General features: G+C 46.1%; 1 protein-coding gene across 1 annotated transcript in view; it reads left to right on the forward strand.

Annotated features, from left to right (window-relative positions):
* The window catches only part of MDGA2 (MAM domain containing glycosylphosphatidylinositol anchor 2), a 359263-nt gene that overhangs the window by 167131 nt on the left and 164799 nt on the right, over window positions 1-27333 (forward strand). Inside the window, exon 4 of the mRNA XM_069856787.1 lies at window positions 24656-24852. Coding sequence (XP_069712888.1) covers window positions 24656-24852 — 197 coding nt within the window. The remainder of the gene's footprint in view (window positions 1-24655; window positions 24853-27333) is intronic.

Consider the following 27333-nt stretch of genomic DNA (forward strand, 5'->3'; position numbering starts at 1 on the left):
ATGTTGATATTTTTTTTTGAAGTCTTGATCCCTAGAGTGGGAGAGCAGGGTGGGCTCTCTACCATGGGGTTCAACTCTCATGGAGTTGTTGGGAAACAAGATCTCGCTCTACGTTCCCAAGAATCATAGAATAATAGAATAGTTTGGGTTGGAAGGCACTTTAAAGATCATCTAGTTCCAACCTCCTGCCATGGGCAGGGACACCTCCCAATGGATCAGGTTGCTCCAAGCCCCATCCAACCTGGCCTTGAACCCCTCCAGGGATGGGGCAGCCACCACTGCTCGGGGCATCCTGGGCCAGGGCCTCTCCACTCTCACAGGAAAACGTTTCTTCCTAAAATCTTGTCTCAATCTCCCCTCATTCAGCTTAAAACTGTTCCCCCTTCTATTGTCCCTGCACTCCCTGATCAAGAGCCCCTTCCCAGCTTTCCTGGAACCCCTTCCAGTACTAGAAGTTGCTCAAAGGTCTTCCCGCAGCCTTCTCTTGTCCAGGCTGAACCACCCCAACTCCCTCAGCCTGCCCTCAGATGGGAGGTGTTCCAACCTTTAAATGAACTTCGTGGCCTACTGTAGACTGGGTAGTACTGGTAGAAATGACACCTGCACCTCTGGTGCTTGTCCTAGCAGTAGAAGAGGTTTTCCTGACCTAAGTGGTGAGAAGCTGAGAGCAAACACATTCAGAGGGTTTAATAAAGCCTGGCACAGTGCAGGTGGATGTTATTGACTGCAGTGGTCCATGGCAAGAGTATGAAAGAAATTGGGAAGGACATAGCTGTGTTCTGTGGAACAAGTGAGGCAGCTCTACCATAAAATATGAATGCAAATGTGGAGCTCTTGCAGTGCTTTCAATACCTTTTCACACCCCCATAAGACACACGACTCAGACTGAATTAAATAGCTTTGCAGTGACTGTTAAATGTTATCAGTTCCTTACCTGCTTGTATGCATTTTTATTTTCTGCAATGAAAGTCTTTGTACAAGCCTGAAGAAGAAAAAAGAAAAGCCTGATGTTGTTCCATTGATGAAAGGTTGTACAGATAGTTGTCCATCAACAGCTCCTGGAAAGGAGGTTGTAGAGAGGTGGATGTTGGTCTCTTCTCCCAGGTGACAGCAATAGGGCGAGAGGAAATAGCCTCTAGTTGCTACAGGGTAGGTTCCTATTTGACATCAGGAAAAATGTCATCACAGAAAGGGTTCTTGTGCCCTGGCAGAGGCTGCCCAGGGAGGCGGTGGAGTCCCCATCCCTGGAGGGGTGTGAAAGAAAGGTGGATGAAGTGCTTCATGGTCAGGGTGGTGAGGCGCTGGCCCAGGTTGCCCAGAGAGGTGGTGGAGGCCCCATCCTTGGAAACATTCAAGTTAAGGTTGGATGGAGCTCTGAGTAACCTGACTGAATTGGAGATCTCCTTCCTTCTGCAAGGGGATTGGAATTCAAAGGGTTTTGAGGTCCCTTCCAAACTAAAGAATTCCATGACTATGCACCCTTAGCAAGTTTGCAGACGACACTAAGCTGGGTGGAAGTGTGGATCTGCTGGAGGGTAGGGAGGCTCTGCAAAGGGATCTGAACAGGCTGGACCACTGGGCTGAGTCCAACGGCATGAGGTTTAACAAGGCCAAATGCCGGGTCCTGCACTTGGGGCACAACAACCCTGTGCAGTGCTACAGACTAGGAGAAGTCTGTCTAGAAAGCTGCCTGGAGGAGAGGGACCTGGGGGTGTTGGTTGACAGTGACTGAACATGAGCCAGCAGTGGCCCAGGTGGCCAAGAAGGCCAATGGCATCTTGGCTTGGATCAGAAACGGCGTGACCAGGTTATTCTCCCTCTGTACTCGGCACTGGTGAGACCGCTCCTCGAATCCTGTGTTCAGTTGTGGGCCCCTCACCACAAGAAGGATGTTGAGGCTCTGGAGCGAGTCCAGAGAAGAGCAACAAAGCTGGTGATGGGGCTGGAGAACAGGCCTTATGAGGAGCGGCTGAGAGAGCTGGGGGTGTTTAGCCTGGAGAAGAGGAGGCTGAGGGGAGACCTCATTGCTCTCTACAACTACCTGAAAGGAGGTTGTAGAGAGGAGGGTGCTGGCCTCTTCTCCCAAGTGATAGGGGACAGGACGAGAGGGAATGGTCTCAAGCTCCACCAGGGGAGGTTTAGGCTAGACATTAGGAAAAAATTTTTCACGGAAAGGGTCATTGGGCACTGTCAGAGGCTGCTCAGGGAGGTGGTTGAGTCACCTTCCCTGGAGGGGTTTAAGGGATGGGTGGACGAGGTGCTAAGGGGCATGGTTTAGTGTTTGATAGGAATGGTTGGACTTGATGATCCGGTGGTTGTCTTCCAACCTGGTTATTCTATGATTCTATATCTGGAGAGCAGGCTCTTGGAGCATAGCTTCGGGATCTCCTTGCACCTTTGCACTGAGGTGTGTTGCAGGTGCTAATTGCAGCCCCATTGGCTTTGAGTCCACGACAAGATTTTAGATATCCCTCCAATGCCAACACGCCTGGCAGCTTCATCTCACCTTAATTTTTGAAGGCCAAGTGCTCGGTTTCATCAGAGCTGAATTTCCCGCTACCCTTGTTTAAATCTAATTGTAAATGCAGCTGCTATTTTAAGACTTGGCAACCTGCTAATGGCCTGATCCGAAATGATGTTGGTTTGCCTAATAGCTAGGGTTTTTATGCAGTAGGTGTTGGGACTGCAGAGTCCCTAACAGCATATTTGAGAGTTCTGATGGATTTTTAAATACCCTTCCAGCACTGAAGCAGGCTTTCTTGTAAGCTGCATTTCCCAGTAAAAGAGGATCCTGGCTGCCTCATGGCTGCCTCCTCACTGCAGGTTTTGGGAAGTCTAGTCAGGCTCCTTCACTCCTTTTCAGTGTCCCCTCTTTTTGGCCATCATCACCCTCTTGAGATCCACGCACAAGGGAGATGTCCTGGCCTCCAGCGCTTAATGGATGCGTTTTGGGCAGCATCCCTGTGCCAAGGGCGGGGAGAAGGAGGGGTGTAAGGGCGTTATGCCTGGAAACTTCAGTAGATGAAAAATGGGACTACAAGCTGATGCATGCCTTCTGTCCTGTGGACAGCCCGCAGATCAAGGCCAGGCTGGATGGAACTTGGAGCCCCTGATTGAGTGGGAGGTGTCCCTGCCCATGGCAGGGGGTGGAACTGAATGCTTTGAGGACCCTTCCAACCCAAGCCATTCTATGATTGTGTGATGATCCTCTCCTTAAATAAAGGAGAATCCGGCTGGAGAGCATCTGTGGACATGCAAATGTCCTTGTGTATTATATGCTTTGTTGCTTGTTCTCTCCAGATATTTTTCAGTTTACACATACACTCAAATAGAGCTTATAACGCACTCTGGTTTACAGGAATTCCTCTGGTTTTCACATTTCCTTTCTTTTTATAGAAATATCTGCATTGCCTATGCTTAATATAACTGTAGTTAAAATGAGGTGTAATATAACTTTGTGCAAAGCCTTAATGCTGTGTGTTGGGAATTTGGAGCAACTCATGACTTTTAAAGGAATGTAAGAGCATGTGTAATGTCAAAATTTAATGTTGCCTGTTTTTTTTTTTTTTGCTCCATTGCACTGGAGGCTCTACTCATCAATTAAACAGCTAGATATTAGGGGAAATCTGAAATACTGCATAACCAGGACTTGAATCATGGAATGGGTTGGGTTGTAAGGGAACTCAAAGCCCATTCAGTCCCGCCCCCTACAATGGGCAGGGACACCTACTGGATCAGGTTCTTCCAAGCCACATCCAACCTGGCCTTGAACACCTCTGGGCAACCTGGGCCAGGGCCTCCAGGGTCTCCAAAACAACCCAACACTCAAAAAACGTAAGTATATCATAAGTATGATATTGGATTGCAGTAAATATTATGTTATTAAAAACACAGCTCCAGAGCATTGCAGATAGAACAGCTGGGATTTTTTTTGTGTGTGTGTGTTTGAAATAGTAATTTATGTCTTTTTAAAGAGAAAAAGGCAATGAAGCTAGGGAAGGGGCTGGAGAACAAGATTCATATGGAACAGCTGAGGGCCCTGGGGCTGTTTAGTCTAGAGAAGAGAAGTCTGAGGAGAGACCTCAGCTCTGTTTACAACTGCCTGAAAGGAGGTTGTGGAGAGGTGGGTGTTGGTCTCTTCTCCCAAGTGACAGGTGATAGGATGAGAGGAAATGGCCTCAAGCTGCACCAGAGCAGGTTCAGATTGGACGTCAGGAAAAATGTCATCACAGAAAGGGGTTCTCAGGCCCTGGCAGAGGCTGCCCAGGGAGGTACTGGAGTTCCCATATGTGGAGGGGCTTAAAAGTTGGGTAGATGGAGTGCTCAGGGGTCTGGTTTAGTAATAGATCGGGATGGTTGGGCTTGATGAACTCAAAGGACTATTCCAACCAAGTGATTCTATGATAAAGCAGAAAATGCAAACCAGCTCAGGGGCCGTTATTTACTGTGTCTTTGCATAAATTCTTCAGTGCTGAGAGAAATCTGTACAAAATATTGAAGCTTTGCACTTGGATTCCTGTGCTCTTCCACTGCCCATTTGCTCATTATGTTCCTGCCGGATCCAAGAGGTCTCCTAAAATAAATTAAACCAGAGATGGACCCACTGTGTTGATGAAAGAGCACAACCCATCACCAGTGCAGCCTGCAAGGCTGTGAATGGCATGGGTTGATTTTATATTAAAGAGATGAACATGGAGTGTGTGAAAATATCCCAACTGAGGGCTGATTTGCCAGCTGTTTGATTGTTTTCCTCTGGCATTATCTGCAAAGCAATTATGCCTGAATCAAAACTTCTTGAGATGCTTTCAAGGAAATATTGACCGCTAACATTTTAATTAAGGCACATTGAAGGAGAAACATTTGAAGCAATAATAGGGACAATAGCAAAGCAGGTTCGGTTTCAAAAAAGGAGGCTTGTTTACCATCCTCCTCATAACACAGCCAGCCTGTATCCTTGACTGAAGTGTCAGCTTAAACGAGCTGGATGCATTCATTTTTCCCTCTTTGTCTTAAAAATAATAATAAATTGAAGGACAGGCAATTTTAAAATGAGCTTCGCCTATCATTTGCATCCATAGCCAGAACCTCTTTGTGCATGGAGCTCACGGAGCAGTGTGGGATGACTCTCTGAGTGCACCCAGCTCTTTACAGGGTGATTCTCAAGGGAAGCTGCTCTAAGGTCTCCCCACGACCTTCTCTTCCCCAGGCTGAACAACCCAAACTCTCTCAGCCTGTCCTCAAAGCAGGGGTGCTCCAGCCCTTGGATCATCATTGTGGCCTCCTCTGGACTCACTCCAATAGATCCATGTCCTTCCCATGCTGAGGACTCCAGAATTGGACGCAGGACTCCAGGTGAAGTCTCACCAGAGCAGAGCAGAGGGACAGAATCCTCTCCCTTTCTCTGCCTATCCCACGGCTTTGGATGCAGCCCAGGACTTGGTTGGCTTTCTGGGCTGTGAGTACACATTCACAGCTCCTGTTGAGCTTCTCATCCACCAGTATCCCCAAGTCCTTCTCTTCAGGGCGGCTCTCGGTGCATTCTTTGCCCACCTTGTAATTGTAATTTGCTTGGGACTGCAGATGACAGAGGGAGATGGAGGAATAGGCTGAGTGTTGTCTCTGGAGCTCATCTTGGGTGTTACTTGATTCAGACTTGCCCCCTTGCTTCAGGTTAACCATAGGCCTGTAAAACTGACAGTGGTGGGTTTGGGTCTTGGAGCTGTGCTGAAGAGTTAAGGGGAAAATTAGTCCTTTTCTCTGCAAAGAGAGGGATGGTTTGACCCAATCTCCACCATCCCCCTGAAAACCAAACGCTTGCACCACTGGCTTTGCACCCAGAGAAGTTCTTTGCCACTGAATTTTAAATGGGGTCCTCACACAGTGGTTTACCCCAAAATAAGAAATACACAGTTTCCAGGAAAATTTCTGCTCAAAATTTTTGTTTCTAAGCTGAATTCAGATGCCGTGGTGAGGGGAAGATAAACACCCTGCTTGCTTTCAGTCTGACTTGAGCTGAGACTTGTTCACGTGCCATTTGGGTTTTACCTGGGTGCTTATCTGCAGGTTCTAGTCATGTCTTGGGGAGCCAATTTTGAATAAATCTTTGTCATCCCCTCCTGCAGGTACCCATTGCCTTTCAGAAGTTACACTCCCTCATTTCAGCATTTGATCCAGTGGTTTCATAGAAACATGGAATGGTTTGAGTTGGAAGGGACTTTAAAGCCCACCCAGTTCCACCCCCTGCCTTAGGCAGGGACTCCTCCCACTGGATCAGGTTGCTCCAAGCCCCATCCAGCCTGGCCTTGAACACCTCCAGAATGGGGCAGCCACTACTTCCCTGGGCAACCTGAGTGAGAGCTTCACCATTACCATAAACTGTGTGAGCAGCCTTTTTGTTGGAACAGGGACACAGATCTTCCCCTTCCAAAAGAATTGCTGAGCTACAGACTCACACCCTTACTCACCATCTCTGTGTATCAGTTGATATTTTATTATCTTCTGGTAAATGGAATTGTTTTGGGAGGTGCTGCTTCACAGAACCACCTTTGGCAGGCTTATGGGAAGGGGAGGTTTAAATCTGAAACAGCAGCTGTGAGTTGCTATCCCACTTTCTCAGTAATTACTTTAAGCAGTGGGTGCCAGATATTTGGTTCGTTGTTTTTGACGCTGTCTCCTGCTGGAGTTCCCAGCAGATGTGCACTGGCAGTACTTGTATTAGGAGATCAAAAGAAGCAGGACCAGCAGGGCAAGGTAGGGGATTCTACTCTGCTCTTGTGAGACCCCACTTGAAGTCCTGTGTCCAGTTCTGGAATCCCCAACACAAGAAGGACATGGAACTGTTGGAATGGGTCCAAACGAGGCTATGGAGATGATCCGAGGGCTGGAGCACCTCTGCTCTGAGGACAGTCTGAGAGAGTTTGCGTTGTTCAGCCTGGAGAAGAGAGGGCTGTGGGGAGACCTTATAGCAGCTTCCAGCACTGAAAAGGGCTCCAGAAAAGGTGGGGAGGGGCTCCTGGTCAGAGAATGCAGGGATAGGAGGAGGGGGAATGATTTTCAGTTGAAAGAGGGGAGATTGAGATGAGATCTTAGGAAGAAATACTTTCCTGTGGGGATGGTGAGGCTCTGGCCCAGGTTGCCCAGAAACGTGGTGGCTGCCCCATCCCTGGAGGTGTTCAAGACCAGGTTGGATGAAGCAATCATGGCCCCAAGCCTGACAATAATCCAGCAGCATTTGGCCAACGCCACACGGTGTGAACGTTGAGGTGTCCTGTGCAGGGGCAGGAGTTGGACTCCATGATCCTTGCGGGTCCCTTCCAATTCAGGACACTTTAGGGTTCTATGAAAAGCATTCAGCCATGCCCGATCCTCATCCGCTTGTGATGCATGTGATTTGTTGATGTCCTGATTTCTATGAATAGGGTCATTATTTTCTGGACTAGAGCGGTGTTGGATTTACCTTGTTAATTAAGCCGTTATGCACTCAGTACTGGAAGTACAGGTGGTAACAAAAGCTGAGAGTGTGGTGTGTTTAGAGTTCCTCCGTTAATCTGGGATCTTCTGGAAACAAGCTGTGACCTTTTCTGTTGCTTTTTTGTGCGTGAGGAACAAAGAAAAACACATGGCATCTTAAAAAGAGCTTTACTTCTTCAGAGACTGGTCTGGAATAATAAGGATACTGCACTATTGATATTTTAAGGGAAACGCTGACTTGGCGTGACCATTTGTTCTCTGGCTTTGCTAAAAAAAAATTAACAAAAACCATGGAACCCACAAACTCAACCAAACAAAAAGAAACAGAGTCTTTCTCAATGGTTTTAATGTTAATGGCATATATGAAAAATATTTGCCATATTCTTGGACTATGGTTTTATTTAATTCCATAACTTAATTATGGAGGAATTTGGTGAAAGGAAAGTCACCTTGAGGAAAGTCAATGCTGGTCAAAAACACTCTGCTTTCACAGGGTTGCTCTTTTAATCCCTGTAACTCAATGAAATCAGGATCTTGAAAGGAAATGCTGGAGCAATTCAACTGGCTATGCATTAGAATTAACCTCTTATTTAGTTTCAGCAATGGGGTTTACGGCTCTCGGTGCTGCTTCTCCAGCCTTTCTGCAAATTCTGTGGTTTCCCTCACCTCCCGTTGTCAAAGATGTCTTAGTGGCTACGCTTGCTCCTGCTCCTGCTTTCTCTCGCTCCTTTTACATGGAAAATGCTGAACAAAAAGAGAAAGTCCATTAAAATGGTGCAGTCACTTCATAAAGGCTCCAGTGCGGCTCATGAGTGTTTGCTGGCCATTTTAATGAATATTCATTATTGTCAAAGAATTTATTAAGCATTATTTAAGCATATTTTATTATTTTTATTATAAATGAGGAAAAATAAATATTAATCTGTTGCCTGATTAATTTTGGAATAGGATAGGATAGGGTGGGACAGGATAGAATGGGACCCTCAAGGGTCATCCAGTCCAATTCCTTGACCACTTCAGGCTGACCAACAATTAGATTGTGTTAAGGGCATTGTCCGAATGCCCCTTAAACACTGCCAGGCTTGGGGCATTGACCACCTTTCCAGGAAGCCTGTTCCAGGGTTTGACCAGCCTTTGAGTAAATAAATTCTTCCTTCTCTCTAAACCGCCCCTGGTGCAGCTTTGAACCATTCCCACTCATCCTGTCACTGGATACCATTACATGGTGTATATGGCATGAGGATGCAAGTTGATAGAGGAATCAATTACTCAAAAGTACATGTGGATTTAAGTGTATGTTTGCTTTTCAAGGTCCTCTTGGAACTGATAACTTAGAGAAACTTGGACACAGTACTGAGCAACACACTTCTAGGTTACCTGACTTTGAGCAGGGATCATGCATCAGGTCATCACAAGAGACCTCTTCCAGCTCGACTGTCTGGGGATTCAGTGAAGACTTATAATTACTGATATACTGCACAATGTTTGTTCCTCTTTTGTTTTTAAACTAGACTAAGTTGTAGATTGAAAACAAATTGAACTGTCTTTGGAGATTTTAAGATGCCATTTCTGAAGATTTGCTTCTTGCTGGCTTTGGCAGAGGCTGCCCAGTACGGTGGTGGGGTCTCCATCCTTGAAGGGGGTCAAAATAGGTGTAGATGTGGCACTTGAGGACATGGTTTAGTCGGCATGGTGCGGTTGGGCTGATGGTTGGACTGAATGAGCTTAGAGGTCTTTTCCAACCTTAGTGATTATATGAAAAGCTTTCCAGTATCTTTATCTTCACTGGTTACTCAGATCTCTCCATATTCCTTGAGTGGGAGAGAAGTGAAATGGCTATGATACAGGGCAGATTAGAGGAGTAATGATATCCAAACCCAGCTCACAACCTGTCAGTTCTCAGTAGACCAAAGAGGTTTCTATGCAACCTTCTCTTTTAGGTGCTTTGCATTTGGTAGCTTCAACCGATCATATATTGAGTACCTGATGGACTGGATTCCCTGTTTTTTTACATAGCATCAAAGGGAATCAATCTTGCAAACTGGAGGGCTTCTGCATGCGTGACGTGTGCTGTTTAGCGTGAGAGACCTTCGCTCAGAGTCAGCCATGGAAGTAAGAGGAATTGACAACATGACTTTCCTTCTTCAAGAACATGTAATCGTGCAGTGTGTCCCTTTCTGTGTCACCTCTTAGTCCATGAAAGAGGGATGGGTGGAAGAATTGCCTTTAAAATAAACATGTCCCTCTATTCTCAGCACGTGGATATTGAGCATCCTGATGGAAATCTGTGTTGACTTTGATTGGGAAGCAAAGGAATTGTTTAGCCTAGAGAAGAGGAGGCTAAAGGGAGACCATATCACTACGTACAACTGCTTGAAAGGAGGTTGTGGTGAGGTGGGTGTTGGTCTCTTCTCCCAAGTGACAGGTGAGGAGAGGAAATGGCCTCAAGCTGCAGCACAGCAGGGTCGGATTGGACATCAGGAAAGATTTCTTCGCTGAAAGGATTCTCAGGCCCTGGCAGAGGCTGCCCAGGGAGGTGGTGGAGTCCCCATCTATGGAGCGGTTTAAAAGATGGGCAGATGATGTGCTTAGGGATATGATTTAGAAGTGGACAGGTACAGTTGGACTTGATGATCTCAAAGGTGTTTTTCAACTCAGGGATTCCTGATTCTATGAACAGAAGGTGACAGACTCTACTTATAAACCTCTTCCATTTACCGTATCTTTCTGGCAGCCTGTAAACCAGGGGCTCCATCCTGGCATGCTCCCTGCCAGGGGTTCAATAAACCTGGCCAAATTCACATGAGATAAAGCATAATGAATATGTATTTTGCTCTCTTTGTACCCCAATTAGATGGGGAAGAGCAGGATGCTTCACTCTGGGTCTTCATGGCCACGGAGAGCAGTGTTGCCATCACTGTTCATGTATAACTAAACACCCCTGCAAGGGTGGTGACACAGAGGACAGTACATTCGGGCAGCACATATTTTTCAAGGTAGCCAGGCTAAATCTTCAGGTCTCAGTGCTTACACGAACTTGTACCATCTGATAATTGTTGGTTTGTGTGTTCAGAGGCAAGAGTCAAATCCTGTACATCCCACTCATGAGATGGACCCTTTGTTTGTGATAATTTGTATCTGGCACAGCCTGGATCTCTGAGCTCACAGACCTCCTGGGCAGGGCACAGTTCAGCCCTGCTGCTTGAGCCACTGCCATACATGCAGCAGTTCCTTGGGGAACCTTCAGCTATTCCAGGAGAGACTCCTGGAGTTGATAGAAGGAACGTGAATCAAAAGATCTGATGATGTAGGACTTTTAGCCTAGAGAAGAGATGGATCTAGGGAGACCTCAGAGCTGGTTCCAGCACTGAAAGGGGCTCCAGGAAAGCTGGGGAGGGGCTCTAGATCAGGGAGTGCAGGGATAGGGTGAAGGGGAATGGTTTTCAACTGAAAGAGGGGAGATTGAGATGAGATCTTAGGGAGAAACGTTTTCCTCTGATAGTGGGGAGGCCCTGGCCCAGGTTGCCCAGAGCAGAGGTGGCTGCCCCATCCCTGGAGGTGTTCAAGGCCAGGTTGGATGGGGCTTGGAGCCCCTGATCCAGTGGGAGGTGTCCCTGCCCATGGTAGGGGGTTGAACTGAGTGGGCTTTGAGGTCCCTTACAACCCAAATCACTCCATGATTCTATAATTCTGTATTCAGGTGATATGACTCTGTGACACTGTGATTCAGGACTACTGAAATGGCATCACTTTGGGATGCTCATGCCCATATTTCCTGCAAAAGAGGAGATCCTTTCCACTCTGTGTGAATGCCGTGGTGTTTGGTGCTTCCCACAACGGCGCTAAGCGATGTGACTTGTATCTGTCAAGAGCAGTTTGTCTGTTGATTACTTACACCAAAGAACTTGTCTATATTCCAGGGCTTGCTCTACCAGGCTTTCAGATGCAATCACTCCACTTACAAGAAGTCTCTGATTTGTCTTGACCATTGATCTTGGCAATAAATATGCTGTGCTTTTTGAATCCGCGGTTTGCTCTCCTGAAACATCATCCAAACACAGTGTTGCTGGTTATCCAGGTTTGTAGAAGGTGTTTTTCGTGTGTACTTGTTTCTAACAAAGTGATGGATATCAGGAAGATACAGAAGGCACGAACTAGCTGTAAAAGCAGACGTTCACAGCCTTTAGTAAATATTATTAAAATTACAGCAATTTCAATAAAAGAAAACCAATAATAATAAAGCGAATGCAAGGGCGAGCATCTAGCTCCACAAAAGGGCTCTCAGACTTGCCTATTGCCATTTTTCATCACTCTGATTGCATCCCAGGCACTTGTTAAGGGCTATTTATTTGTATATGTTTGTAAATGTGGGACTGGTACCTGGTGATTATGGAAGCCACACAAAGAAAAGGTTTTAAGGTGGTTTGGTGGTGGGAAAAAGTTTTTTTGTTTCTGGCAGTTTCACGTATTGAAGGCAAGGTTGGATGGGGCTTGGAGCACCCTGATCCGGTGGGAGGTGTCCCTGCCCATGGTGCACCCGCCTTACCTGGTATTTCTTGGTGTCCAAAGACCTAGATCTTTTACAGTAAGCACTGTGTAGTACATACTGACAGACTTACTGGTGGAAATGAAGTAGTGAAGATTAAATATGCATGCATGCAGGAATGGAAATGTAAGATTTCTATTAGGATCAGCAAAGGAAGATTTGTATTTTCACGTTGAGCTCATTTCAGTGATGTTTAATTAGCCCTGAATAGCTGCCGAGGAAGTACTTTGCAGGGTTTGTTCAATAAAACACTCCAGACATCGGTGTTTTTAACTAAAGAAGAAAGCTTACAATTAATTACAGAGTATTAATTCCATAGTATTACCTGGCTGTGGATGCAGCTTTATTTTCCTCCTTGAACAAACTCTAGGAAGAGTGCTGTGAGGTTATTTCAATGGCTTTTACGCTATTCCTTTTCTAAATTAAAACTGTATCTAACAAAGGGTAATAGCTGAAGTTAGATCAGTCGGAGATGAGTACGTGTCAGATGAGGCTCGAGATAATTGATGCTGTAAATATCACTCCAGAGGAAAGACAGACCCTATTAATGGCTTGACAATTCGGTCTGTTTGTAGGAATCTGATTTGAGCCATAATAGGAATAGGCTGAGATTGTATAAAGTGCTGAGTTTATGGCTTATGGTGTCTTTCAAATTTGCTGTTGCTACTGGAAGTGCTACTACCAGCTGTACATGTCTGCAAACTTCCCTGGCTTACAGGTTGTTTCATATCTACTTCTTGACAATGCGAGGCTTTGCTGCTGTTCTGAGGGGACAGGGAATCACAAAATGGTTTGGGTCGGTTGAGGCATTAAAGTCAATTCAATTCCAAACCCCTGCCATGGGCAGGGACACCTCCCACTGGATCAGGGGCTCCAAGCCCCATCCAACTTGGCCTGGAACACCTGCAGGGATGGGGCAGCCACCACTTCCCTGGACAACCTGGGCCAGGGCCTCCCCACTCTTAGTGTGAAGAATTTCTTCCTAATGTCTCATCTAAATCTTCCTGCTTCCAATTCAAAGCCATTCCCCCTTGTCGCATCACTCCAGGCCCTTGTAAAAAGCTCCTTCCCAGCTTTCCTGGTGCCCCTTTCAGTACTGGAAATTGCTCTACGTTCTCCCCATAGCCTTCTCTTTCCCAGGCTGAACAACCTCAACTCTCCCAGCCTGGCCACACAGAAATGCTCCAGCCCCTGGATCACCTCTGTGGCCTTTTCTGAACCCATTCCAAGAGTTCCATCTCCATCTTATGCTGGGGATTCCAGAACCGGACACAGCACTCCAGATGGGATCTCATGAGAGCAGAGGGGCAGAATCCCCTCCCCTGCCCTGCTTCTTTTTATGCAGCCCAGGACATGATTGGCCCTCGATTTTGGGCTGCACATGGTCTGGGCTATCTTATTGGGATAAGAATTTGTGTCTTTTGAAGGCTTTCCAGCTCCTGAATACTTGCGTCTTAATGTCTTAATCTTAGTTCTTCTGAAGAGGAATTACTGGGAAGTGAAAATCTTTGAGCAGAGTCACCCGCTAGGAGTTCTTTGGTAGCTCCTGTCTTGTTATCTCGGTGGCCTTTCAGTCCCTGTGGTGTCAGACTGGCTTTGCCTCTTGTCTCGTACTCGCTTTGTTTGTGGGTAGTCACGGCTCATCATTTTCCCCAGCCATGTCCACACTGTGCTGACCCTCCAGTACTCTCTGATGCAAGCAGAATGAAAAGATAGTTTAAATAACTCCATTTCTTGATTCAAGTGCACTTGATGGAATGATAACAATCTGGAATTCTTTTAATCAACTCCAATTACCTTTTTTCATAGGAGTTAATATTAGACTTGACCGCAACACCAGTCTGGCGTGACCTCCTTTATCTCACAGCCCTGTCTGGTTGGGGTTTGTTCGCAGCTGTTGTTGGCTTAATGTAATAATTTATATTTCACTAAAAAGCATATGGGATTGGTTTGAGGAGGTGAGGAATCTTTTATATGCCTGGGTAGTCTGTTCCTCTCTTTAACCACTTTATCTTCAAAGAGACAAGTCTGATTCTTTCCCACACTAAATTGGGCTTCCTTGAGTTCCCAGCTGTTGTTGCTCCTTGTATATATTACCAGGAGCCTAAAGAGCTCTTTTGTACCTGCTGTTTTCCCACCATGAGATGCTTCCATCCTATAATAAAGTTACTGCTCAGTTGTCTTTGCTGAGAAATTAAATGTGTCTTGCTCTTTGCATCTTTCAGAGAATCATTAGGTTGGAAAAGACCTTTGAGTTCATGGAATGTAATCGTCCCTGTCCACTACTAAACCAGAGCCCTGAGCACCTTATCCACCCGTCTTTATACACCTCCAGAGAGGGGGACTCCACCACCTCCCTGGGCAGCTTCTGACAGTGACTCTGCCGCTGTGAGCGCACATCAGGAGTACTTTCTCCAGTGCAGTTTTCTATTGCCCTTTTCTTTGCTCTTTAATATCTTAATGTTGCTTCACAGTAGGCGATGCCAGATTAGAATCCTGTATCAGGTCATCAATTCTGTATACAAAAGAAAATGCTATCCTTGCTTTTCCTGCATGCAGTGATCGCAGAGCCCCATCCATTTCAGGACTGTGCCGGTGTCTCTCTCAGACCGTGCCAGGGTACAGTCTTGCTTTGTTAGCCTCTATGAAGAGTTCATGGATGTGTATCGTTCTGTGAGAGCATCCAACTCGCCAAATGCTGGGTCCTACATTTGGGACACAACAACCCTGTGTAGCTCCAGGCTTGGGGAAGAGTGGTTGTAAAGCTGCCTGGAGGAGAAGGACCTGGGGATGTTGGTTGACAGCGACTAAACAGGAGCCAGCAGTGGCCCAGGTGGCCAAGAAGGCCAATGTTATCTTGGCTTGGATCAGAAACAGCATGACCAGCAGGTCCAGGGAGGTTCTTCTCCCTCTGGACTCGGCACTGGTGAGACCGCTCCTCGAATCCTGTGTTCAGTTCTGGGCCCCTCATCACAAGAAGGATGTTGAGGCTCTGGAACGAGTCCAGAGAAGAGCAACGAAGCTGGTGAGGGGGCAGGAGAACAGGTCTTATGAGGAGCGGCTGAGAGAAGAGCCTGGAGAAGAGGAGGCTGAGGGGAGACCTCATTGCTCTCTACAACTACCTGAAAGGACGTCGTAGAGAGGAGGGAGCTGGGCTCTTCTCCCAAGTGACAGGGGACAGGACAAGAGGGAATGGCCTCAAGCTCCGCCAGGGGAGGTTTAGGCTGGATGTTAGGAAAAAATTCTTCACAGAAAGGGTCATCAGGCCCTGGCAGAGGCTGCCCAGGGAGGTGGTTGAGTCACTGCCCTTAGAGGGGTTTAAAAGACAGGTAGGTGAGGTAGTTAAGGGTGCGGTTTAGTGGCAGATAGATATGGTTGGACTCAGTGATCTCAGAGGTCTTTTCCAACCTGGTGGTTCTATGATTCTATGATTTCATGATTTGGAAAACCCACCGAACTTTATTCCTATGTGCACACGGTTGATCCTGCACATAGAAATTCAGTGTTGGAGGAGGTGTGGCTGTTTTCTGATGTTGCTGCTGTAAATATAAACCCCTCGGCACAAGTTTATCTACTTTCTAGGGACTCATAGAATCATTAAGGTTGCAGATGACCTCTATGCTCATCCAGTCCAGCCGTCAGCCGAACACCATTATGACCACCAAGCCATGTGCCACAGCTACACGTGTTTTGAACCTCTCCAGGGATGGAGACTCCACCACTGCCCTGGGCAGCCTCTGCCAGGGCTTCACTGCTCTGTCAGTAAAGAAATTTTTCCTGATATTCAATCTAAATCTCCCCTGGTGCAACTTGAGGCCATTTTATCTCATCACTTATTACTTGGGAGAAGAACTTCAATGCTAACTCAGTCTCATAAATAATGAGCATTGACTCTGTTTGGTGTCCTTGGATGAACAAAACAGTCTCTGCCCTCCTGCAGGGCTGCATACCCTGTGCTGTACTCCTGATGTCATTAGGACGTGCTGGCATGAATGGTTCACAGAAGTTTTGATCAGGTACATTTATAAACTCGTTAAAAGAATAAAGTAAACCTTCTCTGCATAACACTTTGTCACCAAGCATTTGGGAGGTTTCTCCTCTTCGATTCTTTGTTGGTAAGACTGAGGTCCTTAAAACATGAGAGCAGTCTCAAGCAGTGCAGGGTATTGTTGACTACTAAGGTCATTTTATTTGTCCTTTTGTTTTTAAGCACATTAACAGTCTCCTGGAATGTGTTTGATCTTCTCCACGTGGTGTTTGAAATCAATAGGCGCTCATCAGGGGTCTCCCAGGGTCACTATTAGTCTGGTGAGAGCAAGGAAGAAGAAAGGCTTGCATTGTTGGGGGATCTGGCCTTGAAAATGGTGTTGCTTTCTACTGCTGTATCCGTGCTGCACACGCAATGTGGCACCATAAATGCATCATAAATCTCTTTTAAAGGACTGTATGGGGAAAATATTTACGTGGAGCTCTAGGTAATTTATGTCCCCTGTTTCCAGCTCGTTGGGAGCTCTTGTCTCTCCATGCTGTATCAGAAACAATGTGGCCAACAAGACCAGGGGAGTCATCCTTCCCCTGAACTCAGCACTGGTGAGGCTGCACCTCAAATCTTGGGTTCAGTTCTGGGCTCCTCTCTACAAGGAGGACATTGAGGGGCTGGAGCACATCCAGAGAAGGACAACAAAGTTGGGGAAGGAGCTGGAGCACAAGTCTTATGAGGAATGGCTGAGAGACTTGGGTCTATTTAGCCAGGAGAAGAGGAGACTGAGGGGAAACCTCATCACTGTCTACAACTGCCTGAAAGGAGGTTGTAGAGCTGTGGGTGTTGGTCTCTTCTTCCAGGTAACAGGTGATAGGACAAATGAAAATGACCTTAGGCTGCGCCAGGGCAGGTTCAGATTGGACAACATGAAAAATTTCTTCATGAAAGGGTTCTGAGGCCCTGGCAGAGGCTGCCCAGGGTGGTGGTGGAGTCCCCGTCTCTGGAGGGGTTTAAAAGCCGGGCAGATGAAATTCTCAGGGATCTGGTTTAGCAGTGGACAGGTATGGTTGGACTTGATAATCTCAAAGGTCTTTTCCAGCAAAGCAATTCTGTGCTCTGTGCTGTGTGTACTAATGGATTCCATGCATGGCAGCTCATCGTCCTTCCTGTAGATGTGTAGTTATTTGTTGAATTTCTGTGCATTTCTGAATCACGTGTAACTGCTTTGTATCGTGCAGGACCATGAAGCGCTTCAAACCTGCATAATTACTGATAGTTTATGCTAGGTCAAGGAGGCTACAGTAAGGAAAATAGCATGAAAACCATTATACTTTTATATTTCAGCATAAATTCTGTGTTAGGCAGCCTAAATATATTCCTCGCTGCTGTCTCCTCTCTGGGCGTCTTGATGAAGCAGTGTCAATCAGTTTACCAGATGCGTGTTTTATTATTATCCTAACTTCCAAGCATCGCTTGCTTTGAACTTCTGCAGACAAAGGCAGCTAATTAACAAATGAAATCAGCAAGCTGTGTAGTCCCAGCAGCTGAAAAAAGATGAGATAGCAAATATCGCCAGTGATTCTGCTCTGTGTGTATGTGTGAATCTCCCCTGGAGCTCAGGTGATGGTTGCAGGAGATGGTCTGTGTTTCCTACTCACTGACGGTGTGATGCCTCCACTGCTTTGCAGGTTCAGGACAGAGAGGACATTAATAGCATCTGCCACTCTTCTGTGCACCTTCCACACCGATATCTCTGATCATCATGAGGAGACTCACAGTGCGTTTGGGTTAGACCCATTTTGAACAGCTTGTAATGGATTTTCATAGAATTATTAAGGTTGGAAAAGCTCTCTAACCACATCCAGTCCAACTGTCAGCTCAACCCTACCATGCCGACTGAACTGTGTCCTGAAGTGCCGCATCTACACATCTTTTGAACACTTCCAGAGATGGAGATTCCACCACCTCCCTGGACAGCATCTGCCAGGGCTTCACCATGCTTTCACTAAGGAAATGTTTCCCAATATCCAATCTGAACCTCCCCTGGTGCAACTTGAGGCCATTTCCTCTTGTCCTATCGCTTGGCACTCAGGAACACAGGGTTGTGTGAAGGCAATTTTTCCAATACAGTGTTTACGAAGCCTTTGCCATTTGGGTTTTGGAAACTGTTTGGTTCAATTCAAAGATTAAATACTGAAAAATTGAACCTGACGGTGGCATAAACCTCTGTGGAAAACAAACTTCTGTAATTATTTTCATTTTGATTAATAGACTTTATCTACATAGCAACACCCATGACTTCCATTTAATTGAAAGAATGATTAGCCAGTTAACTCTTGATAATTTGATCAGCCCCAAATTAAAGATATATGGTTTTTTTCCTCTTCTAAAACACTTCAGAAATTCATCTTGTTGAGCTTCCCAATGTTAAATCTTTCTCTATTGCAGTAAGATCTCCCTGTCTCTTCAGCGATTTCCTCTCCTTAGAATCATGAAATGACTTTAGTTGGAAGGGACCTCAAAGCCCATCCAGTTCCACCCCCTGCCATGGGCAGGGACACCTCCCACTGGATCAGGTTGCTCCAAGCCCCATCCAACCTGGCCTTGAACACCTCCAGGGACGGGGCAGCCACTACTTCTCTAGGCAACCTGGGCCAGGGCCTCCCCACCCTCACAGCAAAACATTTCTTCCTAAGATCCCATCTCAATCTCCCCTCTTTCAGGTGAAAACCACTCCCCCTCATCCTGTCCATGCAATCCCTCATCAAGATCCCCTCTCCACCTTCCCTGTAGGCTGCTTCTTCCTCCCAGGTTGTTTTCTGTGCAATATTCGAAGCCCATAGCTTCCCTTGCAGTCTGCTGAGTCTCTAACTGTTCCAGTGCTGCTAGGGAAGAACAACCACCCATAGATGCTAACACATATGCACAGAGCTTTAAATAGGTTTTTTTAAAGTCTATTTAGAAATTTGAATATCAATTAGTAACAATTCCATTAGGCACTGAAACCAGAGCTCTGGAGAGCTTTCCCAAGTGAGCCTTAGAATCATAGAATCGTTTGGTTGGAAAAGACCTTTGAGATCATTGAGTACAACCGTCCCTGTCCACTACTGAACAAGACCCCTGAGGACCTCATCCACCCATCTTTTCAGTCCCTCCAGGGATGGGGACTCCACCACCTCCCTGGGCAGCCTCTGCCAGTGCTTCAGCTCTCTTTCAGAAAAGAAATTTTTCGTAGTATGTAGTCTGAACCTGCCCTGGTGCAACTTGAGGCCTTTTCCTCTCATCCTATCACCTGTCACCTGGGACAACAGACCAGCACTCACCTCACAACAACCTCCTTTCATGCGGTTGTAGACAGTGTTCCCTCAGCCTCCTCTTCTCCGGGGCTAAACAACCCTGGTCCCTCAGCTGTCTACAATAACCCTTGTACTCTAGCCCCTTCCCCAGCTCCGTTCCTTTCTCTGGATGCGCTCCAGCCCCTCAATGTGTTAATTGTAGTGAGGGGCCCAAAACTGAAGCCAGGATTCGAGCTGTGGCCTCACCAGTGCCAAGTCCAGGGGCACAGTCCCTTCCCTGGTCCTGCTGGCCATGCTGATTCTGGTACAGACTAGGATGCTGTTGGCCTTCTTGGCCACTTGGGCCCCTGCTGGCTCTAATTAATGCCACCAAGTTCAGATGACTTTCAAACAGCCTATGTAAAGGCAATGACTTTGGCAGTTGTACGCCTCTATGGTGATAACTCTCCAGAACACCATGGCAGTGTCATAAAAAAAGCTCATTTTGCATTACGCTTGCAGATCTTGCTCTGCCTGAGTGAAACACAGCCTTGAAGAAGCATCCTGTCAAACACCGGTCCAGCCCTGCCCAACAGCAGTTGGAGTGTTCAGTGGAATATCACAATTGCAAGCATTGTTTTGTCTCCTATTAGTGCTCTTTCTTTTGCTTTGATGCAGTTTGTGAGATCTTTCTGGCACGGGAAAAAACCAGTCTGGTTCTGCAGTGCAGATTTGCTATTAAATGACAATTAAGGAGGAAAATCTTCACAATGAGGGTGGTGAGGAATTGGAACATGTTGCCCATGGAAGTTGTGGCTGCCCCATCCCTGGAGGTGTTCAAGGTCGGTTTGGATGGGCTTTGAGCAACCTGATCCAGCGAGACGTGTCCCCTGCCCATGGCAGGGGTTGAAACTGGGTAATCTTTAATGTCCCTTCCAACTCAAAGCATTCTATGAGTCTATGATTATGAAGTGCTTTGGCAAATTGCTCCCCACATTTGCATACCTAACTTGGACTTCTTGGAGGTTTCCTTACACTCTCATCAAAATCCATCTCCTGTCACAGTCCAGCACCATGGTTCTCCCTGTTGTAGAAGAGTATCAGATTTTCAAGGGATGAGCAGGCATCCAACGTGGACCCATTGCAAGAGAGCAGGTAGTGTAAGCAAGCGATGGCATCACAGCTTAGGATATCATGGAGGAATTATGGTTGGGAAGGAACTTTTGTCCAACCTGCAGCTCAAACCAGGGCCAGTTTCACAGTCAGGTAGGATCTCTCAGACGTATGTCCAGTCATGCTTTGAATGTCTCCAAGGGTGGTATCCTGCAGCCTCTCTGGGCACTTGTCTGATTGCATGAGGAACTTGATTTTCTTTTATAACCAGGAGGAATTTATCTTGGTGCAGCTTATACCTATTGGCTTGTGGTGTTTTGTTCTGCTCTTCTGAGAGTTTTTCTTCATCTTCTTGCTAACTTCCCAGTACCCAGCTGAAGAGAGAAGTTAGTTCACCCCTTCATCTTATCTTCTCTAGACTGTCCAAACCCAGCTTGTATGGTACCTGCTCCATCCCTCTGATCATCTTGGTGGTCTCCTCTTCATTCAGTCTAGCGTGTCCATCTCTTTATCTGGACAGTGCACTCAGGATGTTGGGTAGAGGAGAAGAATTCTTTCCTTGCACCTGCTGGCTGCCTTCTTGCTGTTGCAGCCTGGGATGTAGTTGACCACATCATGTTCAGCTTCATCAGGACCTTCAAGGCCTCTTCAGCAAAGCTGTCTTCTGACCGGCCAGCCTCAGCCTGCCATGTGTCAGGGTGTTGACTGCCACCTTATACTGTCAGGCCTTCACCAAGTCCTTTTTTGTAGGCTTTAAGTGATTTACTTTGTCCAGTCTTGATTAACTTCATTATAATGAAGCCAAGTCAAGACTTGGACTTCTTATGTTTTTCACCTAACAGAATGAACCTTCATCTGAGGGTCTCCTGACTCAATATTGGAGCTCTAGCTGCCAGATGTCCTTGTTTGTGGTCTAAGGATGTGCTTTAATAAGGAGATGCTGGGAAGCATTCATGTGTGAAATGTTCTGTTGTTCATCAAAACACGAAGAACAGGTGTTTCGGCCTAGAAATTAAAGCAAGCTAATTTAGTTCTTTTTATTTTCTATTGCGTGAGTCAAAAACATAATGTTTCAGCGATCTCATGCCTTTTCAAACGCTACCGTGATTTAAAATAACCTTTAAAACAAAAAGGAAATCTCATTAGGAAATGCCATCCTAATTTGGAGCAACAGTTCCATAATTTGTTTCTGTGATATTAAATTAAATGTTTTGTGGAGAAGAATGAAGGTAACATTTATTTAAAATCCATGTGCTATTACAAGATATTATTGCTTGAATTATTCCAAATTTTGGAACATAGTTGCTTTCCAATTTATCAAGAGACTCTCAAGCTTTGTTCTTGTTATGCAAATCAAAATGTAAGCATCTAAAGAATAATTTTAAGAGCAAAGTGTTCTTCAGTGTGGACGTTTGAAACAAGCCAATCTATTCAGCTTGTTAACGATAGGCTTCCTTTAACAATCCTGAGTATCTGCACTACACCTCTGATTTATGAAACTATCAAACCCCTAAAATCCCAAAAACTGTGATGCTGATGGTTCATCTCACACAGTACATGGTGGTGGTTACAGTGGTGGCACATGGAGGAAGGACATTGGAGCCGATGCGTGTGGTGCTACCCCCAGAACTACTGTCCCGTGTTCATCACCATTGGAAAGGGACTGAGGTGTGGAGGTGCCTTTGAGCATGACAGTGTTCCATTAGACATTGATGGTCACGTTAAGATTTGAGAACCTTGATCCTTGATCTGCATTTCTCTAAAGAGTGACGTCAAATAAAACTGATGAATTGGATCTGGGTAGTGTATCACACGAGACTTTGAAATATAGGGTTAAATCTTTGGGTGAGTAATTAATTAAAAATTACTTACATTTCATATATGTTTTATTTTAAGGAAGAATGGATTGAGAGCAGACCTGAGGAGAAGGACTTAGGGGTGCTGGTAGTAAAGGTCAACATGAGCCAACACTGTGTGATCGCAACCCAGAAAGCCAGCACAGTCCTGGGCTGCATCCAGAGCAGTGGGACCAGCAGGGTGAGGGAGGGTATTCTGCCCCTCCGCTCCACTCTGGTGAGACCCCACCTGGAGCCCTGTGTCCTCACCGTAAGAAGGAGATGGAACAATTGGAATGGGTCCCGAGGAGGTCATGGAGATGATATGAGGACAGGAGCACCTCTGCTATGAGGACAGTCTGAGAGAGTTGGGGCTGTTCAGCCTGGAGAAGAGAAGGCTGTGGGAAGACCTTAAGAACTTGAGTTTTTAATACTGAAGGGGGTTCCAGGAAAGCTGGAGAGGGGCATTTTCCAAGGGCCTGGAGTAACAGGATGAGGGAAAATGGCTTTAAATTTGAAGGGGGAAGGTTTAGATTAGACATTAGGAAGAAATTCTTCATGCTGAGGGTGGGGAGGCCCTGGTCCAGGTTGCTCAGAGGTGGCTGCCCCATCTCTGGAGGGATTCAAGGCCAGGTTGGATGGGGCTTGGAAGAACCTGATCCAGTGGGAGGTGTCCCTGCCCATGGCAGGGGCTGGAACTGGATGGGCTTTAAGGTTCCTTCCAACCCAAACCATTCCATGATTCTATGAAGAAGAATTGCTGATAAGGTTCTGACATTAGTTCAGCCCAGGTTGAGTCACACGGGGTAACATGCTGTTGCTGTGTCCATGCAGACCAGGTTGGTGCAGGTATAATTAGGCAAATTGTTCCTGTTCATTTTGGTAGCAGCATCGGTGCCTTTACTGTACCTGGCCGTACCTTTGAAACATAAGCTCTAGACTTAGAGAAGCACCTTCCCCTTGACTCCCAGCCCTCCAGGTTGCATAGCATCTACCTAAAGCTCCCTTGAGAGCTGCTGCCCATGTTATTTGGAGTTTGAAGTTGGTGAAAATGGCCATTGCATCTCTTTAGTTGTTGGCTTTGGGGGTGGTAGTGATGGTGTCCTTTTCAGCCTAATTGTACCTTCAGGGAAAACTCATTAAAACCAATAGTAAAACCACGCAAAAAGGAATCTACCCATTCCTGATGGAATAAAACCCAGATTAATTAATTATACTCACATTCCAGGGGCTATCGTTATTTCTTCCCTGTATGAGAGGAGTAGATTCTAATGTGAGGATCTAATTTTCTTGGAGCTGCTGCAGTGGGAGTAATTATAGCACATCTGTATTTTAATCAAGAGAAGCGTGTTCTGAGCCAGTGATGAATTTACCTGCTTGAAGTTAAATGCTTGTAACTGAAAGAACGGAATATGCAGTAAATTACTGTATTAAGTTGCCACTTTAAAGGAAAACAGCTGCATGCGCATGATCGTGTTCTAGTGGATCCTACCATTAGGATGCAAATTAGTCTATTTATTTCCAGAGTTTATAAACTATTTTGTCTAAGCCTCATTTGAGTTAAAATTGTAAGAAACCAGTAGGAGAGTTTGAAACCAAATGAAAGTGGAATGTTGGTGAAAACAACAGAAATGGAAGTGACATTGAAAAGAAACAGAATTGACTTTGGAATCCCCAACATAAGAAGGAGATGGAACTGTGGGAACGGTTCCAGTGGAGGCCACAGAGATCATCCGAGCGCTGGAGCACCTCTGCTATCAGGTCAGGCTGGGAGAGTTGGGGTTGTTCAGCCTGGGGAAGAGAAGACTGTGAGGAGACCTTAGAGCAGCTTCCAGTGCTGAAAGGGGCTCCAGGAAAGCTGAGGAGGGTTTTTTCCAAGGGCCTGGAGTGACAGGATGAGGGGGCATGGCTTTAAGTTGGAAGAGGGAGGATTTAGATGAAATGATACGAGGAAATTCTTCACAATAAGGGTGGTGAGGCCCTGGCCCTGGTTGCCCAGAGCAGTGGTGGCTGCCTCATCCTTGGAGGTGTTCAAGGCCAGGTTGGATGGGGCTTGGAGCAACCTGATCCAGTGGGAGGTGTCCCTGCCCATGGCAGGGGAGTGGAACTGGATGGGCTTTGAGATCCCTTCCAACCGAAACCATTCTGTGATTCTGTGACATTGCTTTATCTGTTATCACATTTTGTTATATCCACAAGGCTGAGGAGTAAGTAAAAGTCCAGTGGTGCTGGGTGCTGTGCCGATGATCGCAAATTCCAACACTGGATTCTGCTGCAGAAGTGCTAATGTTTACAGTAGTGGCTTGTAGAGCTGTGTCACCTCTCTTTTGCAGTTGACTCATAGAGACGACGATGCACACACTTCCAATCACAGAACCATCGCAGAGTCAACTGAAGACTGACTTCATTTGGGTTTTTTCTTCTCTCCTTCCAGATTTGGATGATCCGATAGTAACAGTCCACCAGAGCATCGGGGAAGCAAAAGAGCAGTTTTACTATGAGAGAACAGTGTTTCTCAGGTGTGTTGCCAACTCCAATCCACCTGTTCGGTACAGCTGGCGACGCGGCCAGGAGGTGCTGCTGCAAGGGTCTGATAAAGGAGTGGAGATCTATGAGCCCTTCTTTACCCAGGTAGGAATGATGGTATTTTTCCTTCTTTAGACTGCCTGCACCAGATTTATTGGTAACTGGACCTTCCCACACGTCTCTGCTGGGTTTGTCATGTGGGAATGTGGATGTGCCTTCCAGATAAATGCATCCTGTCACAAAGAGACCCATATGTTGTTATTCAAGTTGCATCAAGGGAGGTTTTGGTTGGACATTACGAACAATTTCTGTACTGAAAGAGTGGTGAAGCACTGACAGAGGCTGCTCCCCCGCAGTGGTGGAGTCTCCATCCCTGGAAGGGTTCAAAAAACACATAGACATGGTCCTTCGGACCGTGGTTTAGTCGACATGGTGGTGTTGGGCTGATGGTTGGACCGGATGAACTTATGCGTCTTTTCCAACTTTAATGTTTCTATGTTATTATAGCACTTCTGAATATCAAATATGTCTTTTAATTTTATGTGTCATTATGAAATAGGACTTTCTGGGAAGGTGCACAGTGAGTGCTGCCTGCAGGAGCTCCTTTGAAGTTGTTTTTCCTGGGCGCTTCAAGCTCAAACCTCTAATCTGGCTGCTATTTCCTAATCTTTTCCAATACAATGCAAAGTGATTCTGCAAAGAATTTAGAGCCTAAAAAGCTTTTCAAGGAGGCTCAACTCTATGGCTACTCCGTGTATTGGTATTTTTTGATTTTCTGCTTTTCCCTTCTTTGAATATAAGTTTTTGTTCCAGAATTACACACTTAAAAAATGAAGTGGCAGAAATGGAAAGAAGTGGTTTGTAAGGTCTTCCTACTCTTTCTCAAAGCCGTGACAGCAGACTGGGCCATTGAACAAGTCTGCCATATCAGATCAACTTAATTTATTGTTAGCATATTTCATGGAATCATCATAGAATCACAAAATGGTTTGGGTTGGAAAGGACCTCAAGGCCCATCCAGTCTCACCCCCTGGGCAGGGACACCTCCCACTGGATCAGGTTGCTCCAAGCCCCATCCAACCTGGTCTTGAACACCTCCAAGAATGGGGCAGCCACCACTGCTCTGGGCAACCTGGGCCAGAGCATACCCACCCTTAGCATGAAAAATTTCTTCCTAATGTCTAATCTCAGTCTTCCTTTTTTCTGATTTCAAGCCATCCCCCCTCATCTTATCACTCCAGGCCCTCATAAATAGTCCCCCCCCAGCTTTCTTGTAATCCCCTTCAGGTACTGGAAGGCTGCTCTAAGGTCTCCCCAACACCTTCTCTTCTCCAGGCTGAACAACCCCAACTCTCTCAGCCTGTCCTCATAGCACAGGTGCTCCAGCCCTCGGATCGTATTTATGGCCTCTTCTGGATCCATTCCAACAGTTTCATCTCCTTCCTATGTTGGGGATTCCAGAACTGGACACAGTCCTCTAGGTGAGGTCTCATGAGACAGAAGCAGATGGGCAGAATCCCCTCCCTCCCTGCTGGCCATGCTGCTCTGGATGCAGCCCAGGACATGGTTGGTTTCTGGGCTATGAGTGCATGTTGCCGGCTCATGTCGAGCTTCTCATCAATCAGCACCCCAAGTCCTTCTCCTCAGGGCTGATCCCAATCACATAAACCCCCACCCTCTATTGAAACCTGCATTGCCCTGACCCAGATGTAGGACCTTGCACTTGGCAGCATCATGAGGTTCACACAGTCCCTCTTCTCCAGTATATCCAGGTCCCTCTGGATGATGTCCTGTCCTCCCAATGTGACAACCACAACTCTCAGTGTGGTGTCATCTGCAAACATGCTGAGGGTGTCCTCAATTTCACTGTCAATATCCCTGATGAAAGTATTAAGCACCACTGGTCCCAGTACCAACCTTTCACTGGATCAGGTTGCCCATAGCATCGCTTGCAAAGCCTTGGAAAAAAACAGTGGCATCACCTGTTGTCGATGGGCCAAAGTGTGTTACAGTGTTTGCAAAATGAGAAAAAACAAAAGAAAAAAAGAGATCAAATTGGTTTTTTTGAATTCTCAAGCAATAATGAGGAAAGACAGAGGTGAAAACCCCTTCGTAATTTGGTCTTTGTAGCAGGAAGCAACCTACAACTTTCATAAATAATTTCCAGCTAATGATTTGCGAGCACCTTCATTTTTTCTTTTTATTGTACTTGACAGCTTTATATTGCTACAGTGGCTTGGTATTTTACTGAGAAATGTGTAGCCTGGAACCTTGCAGAGATGAGAATTAGATTACATCGTCAAGTTATCGGTTTCCTAAATGTGATGAGATTATTCTTAAATTAACATGTACGGACCCAGCTTAGCAAATCGGTGGCTCATTTCCGTGGACTCAAGTGTGTAAAGTGGAGGTTTTTAATGTTGTACTTAAAAATTCAGAGGCTCCCTGTGCATAGGCTGTTTGGTTCATATTTCAGTAAGAAAAATTTCCTTCAGGAGAGCTGGGGATTGGCTCTTGGTCAGGGATTGCAGGGATAGGATGAGGGGGAACGGTTTTCAGCTGCAAGAGAGCAGATTGAGATGAGAT

Source organism: Phaenicophaeus curvirostris, chromosome 5, assembly GCF_032191515.1.
Source record: "Phaenicophaeus curvirostris isolate KB17595 chromosome 5, BPBGC_Pcur_1.0, whole genome shotgun sequence".
NCBI lineage: Eukaryota > Metazoa > Chordata > Aves > Cuculiformes > Cuculidae > Phaenicophaeus > Phaenicophaeus curvirostris.